Source organism: Astatotilapia calliptera, unplaced genomic scaffold (assembly GCF_900246225.1).
Source record: "Astatotilapia calliptera unplaced genomic scaffold, fAstCal1.2 U_scaffold_30, whole genome shotgun sequence".
Classification (NCBI taxonomy): domain Eukaryota; kingdom Metazoa; phylum Chordata; class Actinopteri; order Cichliformes; family Cichlidae; genus Astatotilapia; species Astatotilapia calliptera.
The window spans coordinates 15891-34078 of NW_020535768.1; the positions used below are offsets into that span (position 1 = coordinate 15891).

The 18188-nt window shown below is 43.7% G+C and overlaps 1 protein-coding gene across 1 annotated transcript in view; it reads left to right on the forward strand.

Annotated features, from left to right (window-relative positions):
- LOC113018008 (obscurin-like) overlaps positions 1–18188 on the forward strand; it is a 62944-nt gene that overhangs the window by 9892 nt on the left and 34864 nt on the right. The window contains exons 2-5 of the mRNA XM_026161078.1: positions 13650–13913; positions 14036–14314; positions 17199–17462; positions 17662–17928. Of these exons, the coding sequence (XP_026016863.1) occupies positions 13650–13913; positions 14036–14314; positions 17199–17462; positions 17662–17928 (1074 nt within the window). The remainder of the gene's footprint in view (positions 1–13649; positions 13914–14035; positions 14315–17198; positions 17463–17661; positions 17929–18188) is intronic.

Here is an 18188-nt window from a genome sequence, read left to right on the forward strand (position 1 = left end):
CTAGCAAATCATTACATAAAGCAGGGGTGTCAAACTCAAATACACAGTGGGCCAAAATTCAAAACTGGAACAAAGTCGCGGGCTAACGTTAATATTTATTGAAATATATTTATTCCTCCAGATATAAGAATGAATCTTTTCTTATGGACTCAAACAAGTTTTGCTGAGAAACTGAATATGGAACAAGCAAAGCTTAATACTAAACAATATATATATTAGCTGTATAATACCAGTAGGCCAGCTCTGATAGTAATTTGGTATGGCTTTGCGGGCCAAATGTAAGTAGGCTGCGGGCCAAATTTGGCCCGCGAGCCAGAGTTTGACACCTATGACATAAAGGAACCTTTGGAATACAAGCATGCTGATCCACACAGGTATGCACACAGGTGTACACACGGGTATTCACAGACGCGGACTACAGCTTTCTTGGCTGCTGCCTCAAAGCACATTGTGCGCTGTCTATCTTGCGTGCTGCAAAATATCGTTTATTATTTAGTATCTACTGATATCTACTTCCAGCTAGTTTATTGTGATGGTGCTGTTTTTTTTATTATGTTGCTCTTTGCTGTTTGCTTTCTCTTTTGTTTTTCTTCTCCATACAGGTGACTCAGGTGTTTTGTTTGGTTTTTTTTTTTTGGTTTTTTTCCTTCCCCCCCTTCTCACTCTCTCTTCTCCCCTTTGGTTTTCTTTCTCTCCCTCTCTTTCTTTCATTCTTTCTCCCTGTCCTATCCCCCAGTCATGTCTGTCCCGTTTGTAGCAACCGAAAATAAAATAAATTCATAATTATAATAAAGGTCAATCAAATGGACCAATATGGCAAGGCCATGATGATCCACTTGGTAAAATAAATCCGCTTGGCATCTTTCTTGGCCTTAAGACAACAATTCTGATGGCTAAAGATCCAAACGGGACACAAAAAAAAAAAGAAAAAAAAAAGAAAGAAAAAAAAAAAAAAAAAAGAAAAGTATGTCTTTGTGCCCCCTTTTCCCTGTTAATGCCCTATCGGCCCCCCTGGCTAAACTTTGCTAGATCCGCCCCTGCACAGTTACCAGCGTCAGCTACGTAGAAAAAGATCCTGGTGTAGAAAGTAATGTAACATTCACAAGAACCAGACGGTTGGGTCTCAGTTTGTCCGTTTATTCGGCACATAAGCAAGCGGGTTGCTAACTCAGGGGAGAGCGCCCTCGTACTACACCTCTCTTCAGCCTGGCACACACACACAGAACAACCAGGTCCCCCCTCCCCTTCCTGTACACCACCCTCCCTACTTCCTGCAGCACAACCAAACATGAATCTTAAAGGAACAACAACAGTGTGCAGAGATAACCAACATGTCACTGTACAATAACACTTAACCATCGTTACACTGCCCCCCAGCAATAAGTTCCTCGTCCCCGAGGGAACGACACAGTCTCTGAGGCGGGGTGGTAGCCTACGTTCCCTCCTTGACCTCCTGAGCCCCTGAGGTGGACGCGGAGCTTCGGGGCTTTGGGGTGAAGAGTCCGAGGGAGGGGAACGCAGCCCCGGTCGGGGGCCCCTCTGAGCAGGGTCATGGACGCACTGTACACGTCCCTCTGGAAAGGAGGGGAGGGACTGTCCTCTGTAGGGGGCCATCCGGTCTCTGTGCAGCGCTACTATCCTCCCCCTAGGAGGCAACTGCACCCTGTAAACAACCTCCCCCACTCGCTCTAGGACGCTGCAAGGCCCCACCCAGCTGCTATCCAGTTTAGGACACCGTCCCTTCTTCCTCTTTGGGCTGTAGACCCACACCAGCTCCCCAGCATGGAAGTGCCTCCCCTTAGTGGTGATGTCGTAATTCCTCTTTTGGCGCAGGCCTGCCTTCGCCAGCTGCTCTCGGGCGTAGGAATGTGCAGAATCCAGCCGGTCCTGCAGCTTCCTTGCGTAGTCCCGGCCCGGTGGTGCCTCTGGCGCGTCCGGGGGCTTCCCAAAAGCCAACTCTGCAGGAGTTCTCAGCTCTCTCCCTAACATGAGCAGGGCAGGCGTACATTGGGTGGAGTCCTGCACTGCCGACCTGTAGGCCATGAGGGTAAGGGGAAGATGGTAATCCCAGTCCCATTGGTGTTCTGAGGTAAGGATGGCTAGCTGCTGGGCCAGCGTCCTGTTAAACCTTTCCACCAGCCCATCGCTTTGGGGGTGAAGTGGGGTGGTGCGGGTCTTCTTAATCCCAAGGCGTTCACACATGGCAGCAAATACCTTGGACTCAAAGTTACGCCCCTGGTCACTGTGGAGGGTCTCTGCTGTCCCAAAGCGGCTGAACATCCCCTCCACTAATACATCAGCGACAGTCTCAGCCTCCTGATCTGGGATGGCGTATGCTTCCGGCCACTTGGTAAAATAGTCCATGGCCACAAGAACATAGCGGTTTCCTCTGTCTGTGCGAGGAAATGGGCCCATGACGTCCACAGCTACTCGCTCCATTGGGGCTCCTGCTGGTTGCTGCTGAAGCTGAGCCCGGGACTGGTCCTGTGGCCCTTTGTGTGAGGAACATGCATCACAGCTGCGGCAAAAGTCCTCCACATCCCTCCGCTGTTGACCCCAGTAATAGCCCTGGCGGAGGCGGCGGAGAGTCTTAGAGACCCCAAAGTGGCCGGAGCCAGTGCTCCCATGGCAGGCTTCCAGCACAGCTGACCTCAGCGACCTTGGCACCACAACCTGCCACCTCTCCTCCCCCGTGGCAGGATCCTTCCAGGCACGCTCCAACACCCCCTCCTTCAGCCTGAGAGCTGCAAACTTGGCCCATAGCCCCCTGGTACAGATGGAAAACCCAGTGACCTCATCCCAAAGGGGTTGCTCTCCATTCTCCAGCCACTGCAGGACCGGCAGCAGGTCCGTGTCTTGTTCCTGCCGTGCCCTCCACTCCGCTGCATCCACCACCAGAAGAGCCCTGCAGGCGAGCTGTGCTGCTCCGTCTATTGTCGTGAGTTCCCGCTCTATTTCCTCTCACTTCTCACAGTAACGGCAGCCAGCTGCAGCACATGGGCGGCGAGAGAGGGCGTCTGCGTTAGAATGGTGCGTCCCTGCTCTGTGCTCCACAGTGAAATTGAAGGCTTGGAGCTCCTCCAGCCAGCGAGCCACCTGTCCCTCTGGCTCCCTGAAAGACATCAGCCACTGAAGGGCAGCATGATCAGTTCTGATAACAACGCCTGCTGACAGTCCTGGGTCCAGATGAAGTCACGGTCCTTCTGCAGCAGGTGGAAGAGTGGTGCGGCTATGGAGGAAAAGCCCTTCACAAACCTCCTGTAATAAGACGCCAGTCCTAGGAAGCTTTTGAGCTGTTTCTGGTCTGCTGGTGTGGGCCACTCGGTAATGGTGTGAATTTTTTCCTCCAAAGTGCTGATGCCCTCACGACCCAGCTTGTGGCCCAGAAACTCCACCTCCCTCCTCATGAAGTGGCACTTGTCGGGATGCAGCTTCAGGCCTGCAGCCGCCACCCTCTCCAACACTTGTCTCAGGGCATCCAGGGCAGCATCAAAGGAGCTCCCGTGCACTAGAAGATCATCCAGGTAAACCAGACACCGTTGCCGTGGGACGCCAGCCAGCACACTGTCCATAAGCCTCTCGAAGGTCGCAGGAGCGTTGCAAAGACCAAAGCTCAGGACTTTGAACTGCCATAGCCCCCTGTTAGTGCAGAAGGCTGTCTTCGGTCTGGATTCCAGGGACAGTGGCACCTGCCAGTAGCCACTCCGCAGGTCCAGGGTGGAGAACCAGGAGGACCCGGCTACTAAGTCGAGAGACTCATCAATCCTGGGAAGGGGGTAAGAGTCCTTCTTCGTCACTTTGTTGAGTGGTCTGTAGTCCACACAGAAACGCATCCTAGGACTTTTTTTCTTAGGCACCATCACCACCGCGGAGGCCCACGGGCTATCAGATGGCTCTATGATGCCCGCCTTCATCATTTCACACAACTCTCTGTCTGCAGCCTCCTGATGAGCCAGGGGCAGGCGGCGGGGGCACACTTTAATAGGCTGGGCATCCCCGGTCTCAATGACGTGCTCTACCAAGTGTGTCAAGCCAACATCACTTTCTTTCAGGGCAAAAATGTCACTAAACTCTTTTAGTACCTGCCATAGACTCTCTTGCTGCTGTGGAGTCAGCCCCTTACAGTTCTTTGACCAGATACTCCTCACTGCTGAGAGCCTCTCCTCCTCCTCCTCCTCCTCCTCCGCTCGCTGTTCTGCTGGCGGGTCTACAGGGGTCTCTGCGGTGGAGGTGGACGCCGCGGCAGATGCTGTGCAGACCGGGGGAGGAATAAGCGGCACCTTCTTCCCATCAGGGAGTGCAAGGAAGCCTTTGCCTAAGTCCAGTACACCACCAATGGCTCGTAAAAAATCCAGCCCAAGGATGCAGGCGTCCTGCACGTCAGCCACCCAGGCAGCATAAGACACACCGAGGTCCCCCACCTTGAACTGGAACACTCCCCTCCCTCTCATTGGGGCCAGATCACCGGTCACAGTCTTAAGTTGCACATTAGTCGGTTGCACAGCAGCTCCGGGTGGGACAACATCGGGTCGGACCAGCGTTGCATTGGACCCCGTGTCCAGCAGGGCCGTACAGGACACCCCCGCAATCGTCACTGGAACATGGCAAAAGCCGCCAACCTGGGTCCAGCCCACAGTGATGGCCGCACCGGGTGGAGGTGGCGGTGGAGTGGGGATGTCATTCTCCCAGGCCCGTGTACTCCTGCCTACACGGGCCCGTGGGCGTTTCCCTGAACCGCTGCAAGCTTGGGGCACTGCCTGATGAGGTGTCCGACTTGTCCACATCCCCAGCAGCTCTGCGGTCGGCGGTGTGGGCCAGCCCGAGGGGAAGGCGACTGCAGCGAAGCCGCCTGCACCAAACTGCACAGGCCCGCTTGCGTCTCCATCTGTTCCACAGGTGCTGACACAGCCCTCACCACGTGTGCGTCATCAGCGCCCCCAGAGGATCCTGCAAGCATCTCCCTCTCCAACGCTAGCTCCAGGGCTGCACTGAGTGTGGCCGGCCGAGCAAGCTGAGTTTGCATACGGAGCTCTTTAGGGCTCAGGGCCTGCAGGAACTGGTCCCGAGCTAACTCCGCCTGCACTGATGGTGGCATGCTGTCATACGCCCTCCGGCAAAGGCACTCGACTTCATGGGCCAAAATGCGGAGGGGCTCACCTGGCAATCTGCGTCTGTTGTGGAACTCCGACCTCAGCAGCACTGGTTGGTTATACTGCCCGAAGCGCCTCTGAAGTGCTCCAACCAGAGCATTATAATCTCCCCTCTGCTCCTCGGTTAGCAGCAGCAGGCATGCAGCTGCATCCTCACACAGGCACAAAGCCAACTGGAGAGCTTTATGTTCCTCAGACCAGCCAGCTGCAACAGCTAACAGCTCGAACTGTGCGATAAACACTTCCCATGGCGTCTTGCCACTGAACTTAGGCGTTTTTATATTCGCTGCAGCTTGCTGGGCGCTGCCATGTTTGTTTACATCACGTGACGGCGCGCCAAGCGAGGTCGACTCCTTCCCGCCGGAATCGCGGCCGCTGTGCGAACAGTTCCCGAGCCTAGTCAAACCTGGAGAAAATCCAGCCTCGGCAGACAGCCGCAGCGCCGTTTCCCTCACTCCATGGGCGGGCGAGCGCGGACGAACCTCCCTCTCCTCCGTCTCCTTCTTAATCCTGCCCGGCAACATCCTCGTCTCGTAACGGCAAGCGTCGCCAGCAACAGGGTGTCGGGCATTCTGGGGTTCTTTTTTCTTTCTTCACTTCTGACACCAATGTAACATTCACAAGAACCAGACGGTTGGGTCTCAGTTTGTCCGTTTATTCGGCACATAAGCAAGCGGGTTGCTAACTCAGGGGAGAGCGCCCTCGTACTACACCTCTCTTCAGCCTGGCACCCACACACAGAACAACCAGGTCCCCCCTCCCCTTCCTGTACACCACCCTCCCTACTTCCTGCAGCACAACCAAACATGAATCTTAAAGGAACAACAACAGTGTGCAGAGATAACCAACATGTCACTGTACAATAACACTTAACCATCGTTACAGTAATATTAAATACATTCTAACAACAGCATATCAAGCTTAAACGTGCTGCTGTTGTTCAGCCGCTGGTTTCCTCTTTCTGGTGCAAAGTGGGCCAAAAACAAACAAGAGAGATGGCCTCGCGACAGAAAAGCTGATCAGCTGATCATTAAGCAGTTTCATGATTGAAGTAGCAGCAAGAAGAGGCAGTCGCTTGTTAAGCTTAACGGAGGAATGCTTTACAAACATTCAGAGATGGACTTACACACTTGCTTTACTTCTCTCGGGGATAACTTTGTCGGAGATGAAATGCCGGGTTGCTAGCGAAGCTCCAAATGCTATCCAGACCACCGACAGGTCCCGCATGCCACAGCCGCTCTATCACGTGATGCATACTGCTCCGACGTGCTAACGTTCTGAGGTGAGTTACGGCGTGTTGCAAGTTTTGCGAGGTGCTTTCGTGATATTTAATGGATCGGATTACATTTTTTATTTTTCTCCGATATCCGATCCAGTAATTTAGGTCAGTATCGGACCGATACCGATACGTAATATCGGATCGGTCCATCTCTACTACAAACTACAGTCAGCTGTCCACCTCAAACATATCAGCTCGTTTCTTGTTCAGAAGTTTACACAAAATTAAATCATATCCCATCATGCATCTGTGGTTATTTGCTGATTATGCCCAGTGCTCTTGAATCCACAGTGCCTGTCATGTGTTGTGTGGATATATATAACACTATGTGCATAAATTTTCCATTTTCCTAAACCACACACTCCCACACCATTAATATTCAGTGTCATGTTGCTGTTCTGAGATCAGCTGACAACATGCAATCATGGAAAACCTGAAGCAACAGAACAGGATCAATGAGCAGCTGTGACATCGACTGAGTCAGAAACAACATGAACTCAGAGATTTGTTGTTTGTAGATTTATATTAATTATCCTTGTTCTGTTGTTGTGTGGCTAAAGGGTGAAACGTTTCTTGATAATTGGCTGAAAGTGATTCATAATTTCTGATGTTGTGACACAACATGTGTGATATTATCTTATGTTGTGTTGAGACTTTTTCTTGTGGACAAATCTTTTTTTAATGGAAAAATAAACACCACACTTAATTCTTTTGCTCTTTCATATTCTGCTGATAACCACCTGGCCTTCCTGATCCCCACCCCTCTGCATCCTCCTCCTAATCTGCTGGTTAACTTGGTGGTTTGGACACCATACATTGTCTTTGTTTTTGCCTCCAGGTAGAGAAAACTGTAGATGATTTTGATAAATGCAAAACATTTTACCAAACCTTGAAATATATACAGTGATCTGTTTTATTTAAGAAGCAATGAGCAGTAAAAATACAAGATTAATCCATAAATAAGACAATACAGAATAACATCTTTGTTCCTCTGAACAGACTGTGATGTCTACATGTGTGTAAAGACTGTTGTTGGTTAAGTCTTTTCTCCAACAGGTTTATTTTTATCTGCTGAAAGTCAGATACCCATATAAGAGGAAATGCAGCCTGTGGTTTGTCTTCTTTAATCTCAACACAGCACAGTGGAAATGTGCAGGCATGACAATGTGTGAAAGCAGGTTAAAAGTAGCTTTATTGTGGTGATGACACATGCTGGACTAAAGGATAAATAAAGCATGTGGGCATCAAGAGAAACGGTGAAAAGCTTGTTTCTCACGCTCATGTCTTTAAGAGTCTCTGCATGGACGTGCTGTAAACGTTCATTTATCTCTGAAATAAATAAAATCATCCATCGCTCTCTCTGTCCACAACATCATATACAGACATGTTTTTCTTCTTACTGCAACTTCCAAACAGGCCAGTTCCTCACAGTATAACACAAAACTCCATAGTATAATCACTGCTTTGTAACCAGCAGAGGAGCCAGTAAATCATCTAAACCTACTGATACTAATGTGTCTGTTTGGCTGGTGTTACAGAAATGGTTCCTACACCTGTGATGATGACGTCAGTGTTTGACTCCAAACTGTCTGCTGGACTCTGCAGAATCACAGAGTCCCCAAGTTTTTAGGCCTTTTTAGACTTTATATCTTGAAGCATTACAATATTAAAATATTGATAAGTACTGAAACTTCTGCACTTAACTTTTACATATAACCTGAAAATAGGCTAAAAACAGGAAGTTACATTTTAATGTATTTTATCTTTCTAAAAGAAAAGTGGTGGGATGAAAAAACACACCTGCTGTTAAACAATCAAACACTTGGATATGAACATGTTGGTGAGTTTGTGTAGATGATACTGCAACAAACCTTAATCATAACCTTTGTAAGAAAGTGTTTGACAGAATGAAGGATGGTGGCTGAGTTTTCATGCTTTTACTATGATTAATACAATAGCCTGAGTGACAAACTGAGACACACTACATGCTCATGTGGAGGGACTAGCCAATCACAACGTAACCGCACTTTAAAGTATTCACTGTTCTGTCCTTTTGGACTGAATGTGGGTGGAGCCTATAGTAGCTGTCATAGTGTGAAAGATAACCTAGACAGGTTATAGAGAGACAGACAACCATTCATGTTCACATTCACACCTGCAGGCAACAACCTGAATCACCAGTTAACATAATAATATATGACTTTGGACTGTGGGAGGAAGCCAGAGTACCTGGAGAGAACCCAGACAGACAACCATAGTGGGAGTTGTCCCTTAAGAGGGTCATGAATCCACTATTAATTATGTGTGTCATGACATGAGACAAGGTGTGAAAAGTGGGTCATTGTGCTGCATTCCAGATACCTCCGAACTTGGAAGTTGGAAATCGGGCATGGCATCACTCCTGAGTTGCAGAAAAAGACAGGAAACACAGGATTTGTGTTGGTTCTTGGCAAGTTAGAGCAATGCAGGTATGATAGTAGTGCAGTATGATGCTTGTTGTTGTGACTAATCAGTGTTCAAACATAATCATGGCTCATTCAAGGAGTTAAAAATACACAACAGTGTAAAGTTTTTAAAGTTTTTTGTCACGGCTGGGTGGCCGGTGCGTGGTGTAAGAGTAAGAGCAGATGTTCGAGACAGGAATGAACAAAAACTGAGACGTTTACTTTAGGTTGGACCAACAATATAAATGAAGATCGAAAGGAAACTAGGACGATGTTAACAGTAAATTAAACTGGAGAGAACTAACACTAGAGACAGTGAACATGAAACTTAAATGTCACCAACATGAATGACATGAATGCCTGAGATGTGACTCGTGATGAACAGAAATGTGGCCCACGGTGAAAAGATGACCTGCCAATGAATGAATGAAAACTCACACCACATGAGCGTGATGAGGGAAGTGGAAACACAGCTGTAAGCAAAACTAAACACAGAACGTGATACTGTCAAAATAAAACAGGAAACGTGCAGACTAAGAAACACAGACCTGAGACTCAGACCAGGGAAGAAACAGACATGGAAGCAGAAACGGGAGTTTGGAAAAAATGACATAACAGGATGCAGAGCGAGGGACAGAGAGATCTGTGTTATTTAGTGCGTTTATGAAGTGTAGAGGTCCAACACCTCACTGCATGTACATATGACAGGACACTGCACAAATCACATAAAAGTCTCTGAGAATGAAAACATAATTATGAGCTGGTAAATATGTCACCTGACCTGAAACAACAGAAGGTAAGAAGCAAACACAAGAAGCAAGCCTGCATGTTTGCAGTGGACAGGAAATGTGAACACGTCACACAACTGCTGTGGTCAAAGCTACAGGAGCTGTTTGAGGTTTGTATAAAAGGAAAGGAAGCACAGAGAGGCCACAGTCAGAAGAAACACTCTGGTCTTATCTGTATTAAATGCAGCTTCTCTTTTTATTATCGATGTAAAGTCAAAGTGTTTGAGATCAGCTGAGGATCAGAGTGCAGCAGGGCTGGATGTGAGGATGGGGCACTCTTTGCTCTGCATGACGGGGTTATTGTGTAAGTACATTTGTGACATTGTTTGAATGGCACTGATTAATGAAAGTGTTTCTCATGTGTGAGAATTAGAGTGTATCACTGGTTTGAAGTGTTTATCTGAGAGTTTGAACAAAGCATATTTGTGATGTTTATGAAAGTTACAGACAAATGTTGGCTGGTTCCTTGGTTCAGTTTAGTCTGAGTATCGTGTTGGATACATCGCTGCTTGTTGCACTTGACTCATTGTCATTGTCTTTAAGGTCATATATTAATACATTTTAAATTAAACTTTTATAACATTTTTTATAACTATAAGTTTAAAATGTTTTCTCATGTGTCAAACGTACTTTTTATGCACAGAGAAAGAAAGATACTCTTAAACTCTTAAAACTAATGTCCTGATTTAGTTTGTTTTGTTTGATTTTCTGTCAGTTTGATCCTAATGATGTTTTATCTTTACTTCATTACTCTCTTCTACGTTAATGCTGATGCTGAGACATGGTTATTTTTCTCTCCTTTTTGATGCTCAATAAATAATTAGACTTTTATTTTTACTTTTTAATGTTAACAAAAGACAATCAGATTTTAGAAACTCAAACATCTGCATTGAAATGTCAGAGATAGAAAATATCAGAGTAGTTTTATTATCATAGAGATTAGAGTCTAGAGTAGGGTTAGATATCTACACTGTGTTGTTAATCAATACTAAAACAGAATGAAGATACTCATTTGCATCAGTGTTGATATCCATAGTGTTGTCTTGGCTTCCTCCAGCTGAGGCACAATTTGATGCATAAAGGAGCCATCGCACGCCAGATTTACGCTCTCGCATGTGTGCATTGTTGACCTTTGAAGTGTATTTGTGCTTCTTCCTTTCCTGCTATATTTCGCTGCACTTGCCAACCAATGAACATTCAGCAGACGCTGACATCATCAACTTCAAACAGCGTGCAGTCAGGACCTTAGAGGATGCATGAAAGCATGTGTTGAGTGGGTGAAAGTCCCTCCCCCTCTCTGTCCCAATCAAAAGTCTACACATTCGACACTTTTGCAGGACTCTGCTCTCGAAGCTGAATCCTGTTTCTGTGAATCAGCTGAGCTTTGATAGTTTGGAGGGACACATAGTGCCACCTGCTGCAGAGATATTGTTAAATAGTGATTAAAGATCTATAAATAATATCAAACTTAAAACATTAAAATGTAACACTGTTGTAAAAAAGGACAAGATGTGAATGCTGTAGAAACTCATTAATCTGATGATGTAGCACACAGAGCAGTAAAATAAACATTTTTATTCCTGTTAACTATTTTATCATTGAGTCCAGTCTCAGTGCTGCTGTTGATTTCTGAGGCTCTGAAACTTTAAACTGGAAACATGTAAACCTTAGAGGTTACAGTCCCACAGCCTAAACAAGGAAACATGGAAATCACTGTAGTTTGTTTGGAGATCAAAGTGAAATTAATATGATTTGATTGATTTGGTTCTGCCAAATTCTGTCCCTACCATCTGAATGTTGGAGCAGAAACTGAGACTCATCAGACCACTGTGTGGTTACAGGACGCTAAAAACAATGTCTTTCGCTATTAATACAATTATAACAGTTATAGCTACAAGGCAACACCTCTTCCAGCTGTCTTAGGGTGAGAGACGGAGCACAGACAGGTTACATCAGGGGTTAAAAACACCTTTAATTAGTTCCAGCAGTGTCTGCTTGCAGGCAGAGGGAGTTTGGTTTTACTCTGTAGATATATTTATTGATATTTACTCTCCTTTATTCATACATCTGTGTGCTTGAGGTTTGGAAATATTTATTAAAATTATAAATAGCCTTTGAAATAATGTAAGACAAATGTTTGATAATACTTACAGTTTATGACAAAGATGATGATGATGATGATGATGATTATTATTATTATTAATATTATTATTTTATTATTATTTTTTTTATTATTTGAATAATATTTAAATAAAATAAATGTTTTTCACACTTAAAACAAGTCTTGGACTTGTGTTCTCCTCATTTCCTCTTTAACCCTCAATCAGCTCACATATGTGTAATGAAACTTACTGTCTGTCTGCTATTGGTCAGTTTAGTCTGTGTGTTAAAGGCCTTTTCATAAAAATCTGGCAGACATGGTCAGACCTTGTTAAGTTGTTATTTCTGTGTAAAAGGAAGGAAGCAGAGAGAAGTTTTAAAACCTCTTTGTTTCCTTCTCAGCTCTTTGGTGTCTGCTGTGCTGCTGCTTCACTCTCTCTCTTTACAGAAAGTTGTAGAAGTTTTCAGACGTGTCACTGCTGGATGTGAGGATGGGAGCCACTTTGCTCTGTGAGCTGGGCCTATTCTGTGAGTACATCACTGACTTCTATTGTTTGATTCATACTGATCCATAAACATGTTTTAGTAAGAAGAACAGAGCATCAGTCATTTGTACCATTGCAAGTCATGTGATCAGAGGACTCTCATGTTTGTTACCAACATGGTTGTTTGTAGACTGGATTAGATTTTAGTGCACTGACTCAGATCAGAGTAGATGTAAATCTCCAAATGTTTTAAGGAGCTTGGTAAGAAAGCGACTGTACTTTAAACCCTGGTGGGATTGTTCCTTAAGAAGGTCATTAACTCACCATTGATCAAGAAATGAGACACATCATTACCAACAGTGTTTTATTTATGTTACATTTCAAATCTAACATCAACAAAACACTCACATGATTTGAGTGTCTTTAGTTTGATAATGTCTGAAGTTTCTGTCTTTATTGTAGTGCTCTGTATGCTCGTCTGCAGTGGACACGCTCAAGGTGACTGAACAGTTTTCACTTTTTCTATTTCTTCCTTTTTATTTAGCAAAGATTATTCTCAACCTGTATGACTCTACATAAATAAAGTATTAATAATCAATCAACATTCTGCCTTGAGCATAAAGTGTTTCAGATTGTCTGTTGTCTGATTATCTGTTTGTGTTGGATTCTAGCTGCTGTACTAACTATTGAACCCAACTGGTCCAGTTATTTCATTGGAGAGTCTGTTACCTTCAAGTGTGACATGAATGAAAGAAAAGACACTGACTGGTATTACAAAATCAAGAAGGATGGTCGAGAGTATGTCCCCTACAGGGAGAACAAATACTACACATTAGAAATTAGCTCAACAGGCCACAGTGGTGAATATCAGTGCTCTGGTAGCAGGAAGGAGTCACATTATATAAAGAACAGTAATACTGTCTTTATAACTGTATTAGGTAAGTCCTCAGTGATTAATACTGCGATGATTCCTGTTAAAATACTCGTCTGAATTATAAAAAATGTGTGTTTAATAAATGTTTCATTGAAAGTATTGTATTTCTTATGTGTTGGAACTTTAGCAAAGATCCTTGCATTTTACCTAACTTTGTGTTTCCTTCAACACTGAACTGCATTAGTTTACATTCAGTGTGAATTAGTCAGGCCTGAGAATGGACAAATGTTTATACTGTGCTTATTTAGAGATCTACAACCTGAATTATTGCAGCTCTGTCACCATGTTGAGACAGAAATCAGAAAAATTTAAAGTGACTTAAACTGTAGAAAAAAAAATATATAATGAAGACATTTGTAGATTTTATTTGGGGGGGGGGGGGATTTAAAAAAATGATTTTTTTTAAACCTTTTATACATTTATATTGTATCAGGTGTGCATTATGTTCTCTCCTTTTTCATAACAGCAGATAAACCCAGGGCCACACTGACAGCAGGAACAACAATCATACCAGTAGGGGGCAGTGTGACACTGACCTGCTCTGTGCAGAGCTCTGATGGATGGAAATATGAGTGGTTCAGACGAACCCAAACAACCTCTGAAGGTCAAATCAGAGATCAACAAAACAGAGATATCAGAGTATCTGAAGGAGGAATCTACAGCTGCAGAGGAACAAGAGGAAACCCAGTTTACTACACTGATAGAAGTGATGATGTCACCATTGAGAAAACCAGTGAGTTCAGTCATTTAGTTTGAAATATACATTCACTCATGATTATCAAACATACAATGTGAAGTTTTCTGTGTTGATTTCATGGTTCTGTTTGTATCTCAACTGTTAATATGTGTGAACAGTTTCCAATAAAGTTGTTGTAAAACAACAACCCAACTGGCCTCAGATATTCAGAGGTGAGACGATCACTCTGACATGTGAGGTGCAGGAAGGAGGTGAAACCACTGAGTGGGAGTATGAATGGAGAGGACCCAGCACACCCACACAGTGGACGCACAATAATGATGTGACATTCAGAGTGTCTGAGTCCAGCAGTGGAGACTACATGTGTAAGAGTCGACGCAGAGATGACTCATATTCTTCAACAGAGTGGAGTGAAGCCTTCACATTGTCAGCATCAAGTAAGTCATGTTTGTTGTGTGATCTCCATTTGACAAATGTCATCATGGTCAGCACAGGATGGATTCAATGGTCTACAAAGCATGTTACATTGTTAGTCAGACAAAGAGCTGCAGCTGATAGTAGCCTCATTGTAGACAGTTTGTCACCACTTTGTGTCACGAACTTTCAGCTGGTATAGAGACGCCAATGCTGACCTGCTGCTCCATCACCTGAGGACAAGAATGACAGAAACAGGATAAAAATATAGTTCTTCAAACTTCCTCAACAAATGAAAACAAATATGAAACTTTTTTAAAAAAAGAATAAAAGTCATTCAATCATCTCATCAAATACTGGCGTAGATTAAAATTAATCTGAAGCAAACACACACGAGTGGGTTTGATAGAAAGGTTTTTGATTTTATTTCTATTGAACTCATTGATTTGCATGTTAACCTCAAAGTGATTTTATGAAAGCAAATCAAACTCATTCCAACTTCTTCCTGAAAAAGTCTCATTTGTACAGAAAACGACTTTGTGGAGAAAAGTGTGTTTATGTTCATTCTTTAAAAATAAGTTTCTGTCTGTGATTCAGCTGTTTTACACTCACTTTATTTGAAAACAAAATAAAATAAAACAAACAAACAAACACAGGTAAACAACAGAAGCTCAGATGTCCCAGTTTTACTGCTGGGCTCAGATCACTAACAGTTACCAGTTCACCCATCTCTGCATAAATAAAAGAATTAAAACAAATAATGTGTTATAATTTTAAAAATTGTACAAATACATGAAAGTGATGAACGTCAGCTTAACATTTTATTTTGCTGTTGTAGTAGCTGTGTACAACATTTAAAATGAAATGTTAAATGATAGAAAATAACTTCCAGTCAGCTTTTGTGTGTGAACTTGATTTTTTCAAATAACTTTTTAATAATATTTGTAGTAAGACGACTTTAAAAACACACACATACTTCTCTTTCAAACACTCTCCTCCCACTCCGACAGAAAGTAAAGAAGTTGTTCACGGCACTGTAACTATTAAAGCAGTAATGAAAAGAAAACAGAGATGAGGCATTCAAACTATTTTTGATTTGAAAAAAAAAAAAAAACTTTTCTAGGCAGTCGAAGTCTCACATGCAGAAAAATTACACATTGTTTCCTAAATTGGTCAATGTTTAACACATAATCAGTGCTGTAAGAAATTTCTTCCTTAGACAACCAACAATTTAAAGATTAACTTTTTCTGTATCTTATACAGCAAGTAAACCCAGAGCCACACTGACAGCACACAGTTCAATCATACCAGCAGGGGGCAGTGTGACACTGAGCTGCTCTGTGGAGGGCTCTGCTGGCTGGAAGTTTGACTGGTTCAGACGTGATTCAGAGTTTTCTGGAGCTCAGAAAATAGGAGCTGGAACATCAGAGCACACAATCAGTATTTCAGAAGGAGGCATCTATTACTGCAGAGGAGGGAGAGGAGATCCAGTTTTCTCCACAGAGGACAGTGCTGCAGTTACAATTCAGAAACAAGGTGAGGGTGAAATTTTGTTGTGAAATACAACTGAAATTTATAAATGAATTAAAGTAACACTATAACTATGATTTTTGTTATTTGTTTTGTGGTTCTTCTTGATATATTTATTTAAATTTTTATATTTGTTTGTTGAACAGTTTGGGCTGCTGTGAATCTGCAGCACAGCTGGTCTCAGATATTCACTGGTGAGACAATCACTCTCAGATGTGAGATTCAGGGAGGTGAAGGAAAGGTGTGGAAATATGAATGGACAGCACCCAACACAAACAGCCCTCCAACATCCAGTGAATACAGGATCAGCAGAGTTTCAGTGTCCCACAGTGGAGACTACAGATGTCGGGGTAGCAGTGACTATCTCTTAACAGGATGGAGTGATGCCTTCAGACTGACAGTTTCATGTGAGTTGGACCATGATTCATGCTGACATTTCATGTTTTCATGTTTACACCTGTCTTAACAGGAAAACTCCAACAATGATCCAGCTGTCTGCAGGCAGCTCAGGACAACAGTTTTTCTCACTGTGCAAACAGAAAGGAGAGACACCATGGAGGCTCTTAAAATATCAGCAGTTTAAAGAGGAATGTACAGAGATGAGAGTTTGATAAGAGAATGATAAATCAGTGAAATCTTTAGTTTGTTAGACAGTCTAATGTGTCACATGCAGGTAGGGATGGGAATTGATAAGAATTGATTGATTCTCATTGGCTCCACTTTGAGAGTCGCCACCATCTCTAAGCAGAATATCAAAGACATTCATGCAGATTAGAGGCTGTGAGGTCAAATGTTTGTGCATGTTGGAGGTATTTCCCCTCTTTGTTGTGATCAGTGTTGGGATCATTTCTCAAAAAAAGTAAAGCAAAAAAGTTCTTACACAAAATCAGCACAAAGAGACCTTAAATCAGTTGTCATGGTGATTTTACTGTAGAAACTTGAACAGGTAGAAACGGAGCTGCAGCCTGACTGCTCATCAGTTTGTTACCTGTTGAATTTCAGCAGCAGCTTTACTGTAAATCACAACTCATTTCTCACAGTGCTGGTCTGGGGTCAGCATTCACTCAGCTTTAACGTCACTCTGGGTTCTTGGCTAGCTTAGCGTTAGCATGCTGTGCTTTAAAGAGCCAAAGTTGTGTTAACAGGTGATTATTTGAATGCAGTTGTTTCTGTCCTAGAACAGTTTCCACTTTACCATCACTCTCATCCTGTATGCTGTAATCCAGTTCTCTACTCCCATCCCTACATGCAGGATTACTAATTACTGTTTGTGTTTGTAGATAAATTAATCAGTGAATGGTTAAAGTGTGATCAGTACTGTAGCAAGTTTATTCTTCATGATGTTTTAATGTTTTACTTATTTTGTTTCTTCAACAGCAAGTAAACCCAGAGCCACACTGACAGCACACAGTTCAATCATACCAGCAGGGGGCAGTGTGACACTGAGCTGCTCTGTGGAGGGCTCTGCTGGCTGGAAGTTTGACTGGTTCAGACGTGATTCAGTCTCTTCTAAAGCTCAGCTCATGAGAGGAAATGAAGCAAACAGAGTCTCACAAGGAGGTCTGTACCACTGCAGAGGAGGGAGAGGAGATCCAGTTTACTACACAGAGGACAGCAGTGACGTCACAGTTACAGAAACTCGTGGGTTCAATTATTTTATTTCTGCCAAACTGAGAGATGTCATTTTGTGTTCTGTGCTAACAATTTTATTCAACAACTATGAGTTTATTAAACCTGAAATGAGAGACAACTCCTGACAAATAGAAGAATTTATTCCGTCTTATTTTTTTTTATCTTCATGTTTCTTTTTGTCTCTAACTGGATATTTTTCTGTGAACAGTTCCCAGTAAGCCCACTGTGACCCTGCAGCCATCCTGGCCTCAGATATACAGCGGTGAGACAGTCACTGTCAGATGTGAGATTCAGGGAGGTGAAGGAAAGGTGTGGAAATATGAATGGACAGCACCCAACACAAACAGCCCTCCAACATCCAGTGAATACTGGATCAGCAGAGTTTCAGTGTCCCACAGTGGAGACTACAGATGTCGGGGTAGCAGTGACTATCTCTTAACAGGATGGAGTGATGCCTTCAGACTGACAGTTTCATGTGAGTTGGACCATGATTCATGCTGACATTTAATGTTTTCATGTTTACATCTGTCTTAACAGGAAAACTGTTACTGCAAACTGAAAGCGAGAGTTCAAGAACCGATAAGTTGGATCGATAAGCAGGCAGAGACTAATGATTCCCAGGACTTTGACTACTGGGAACCAGTTCCTTACTCCCATCTCTACATGCAGGATTACTAATTACTGTTTGTGTTTGTAGATAAATTAATCAGTGAATGGTTAAAGTGTGATCAGTAG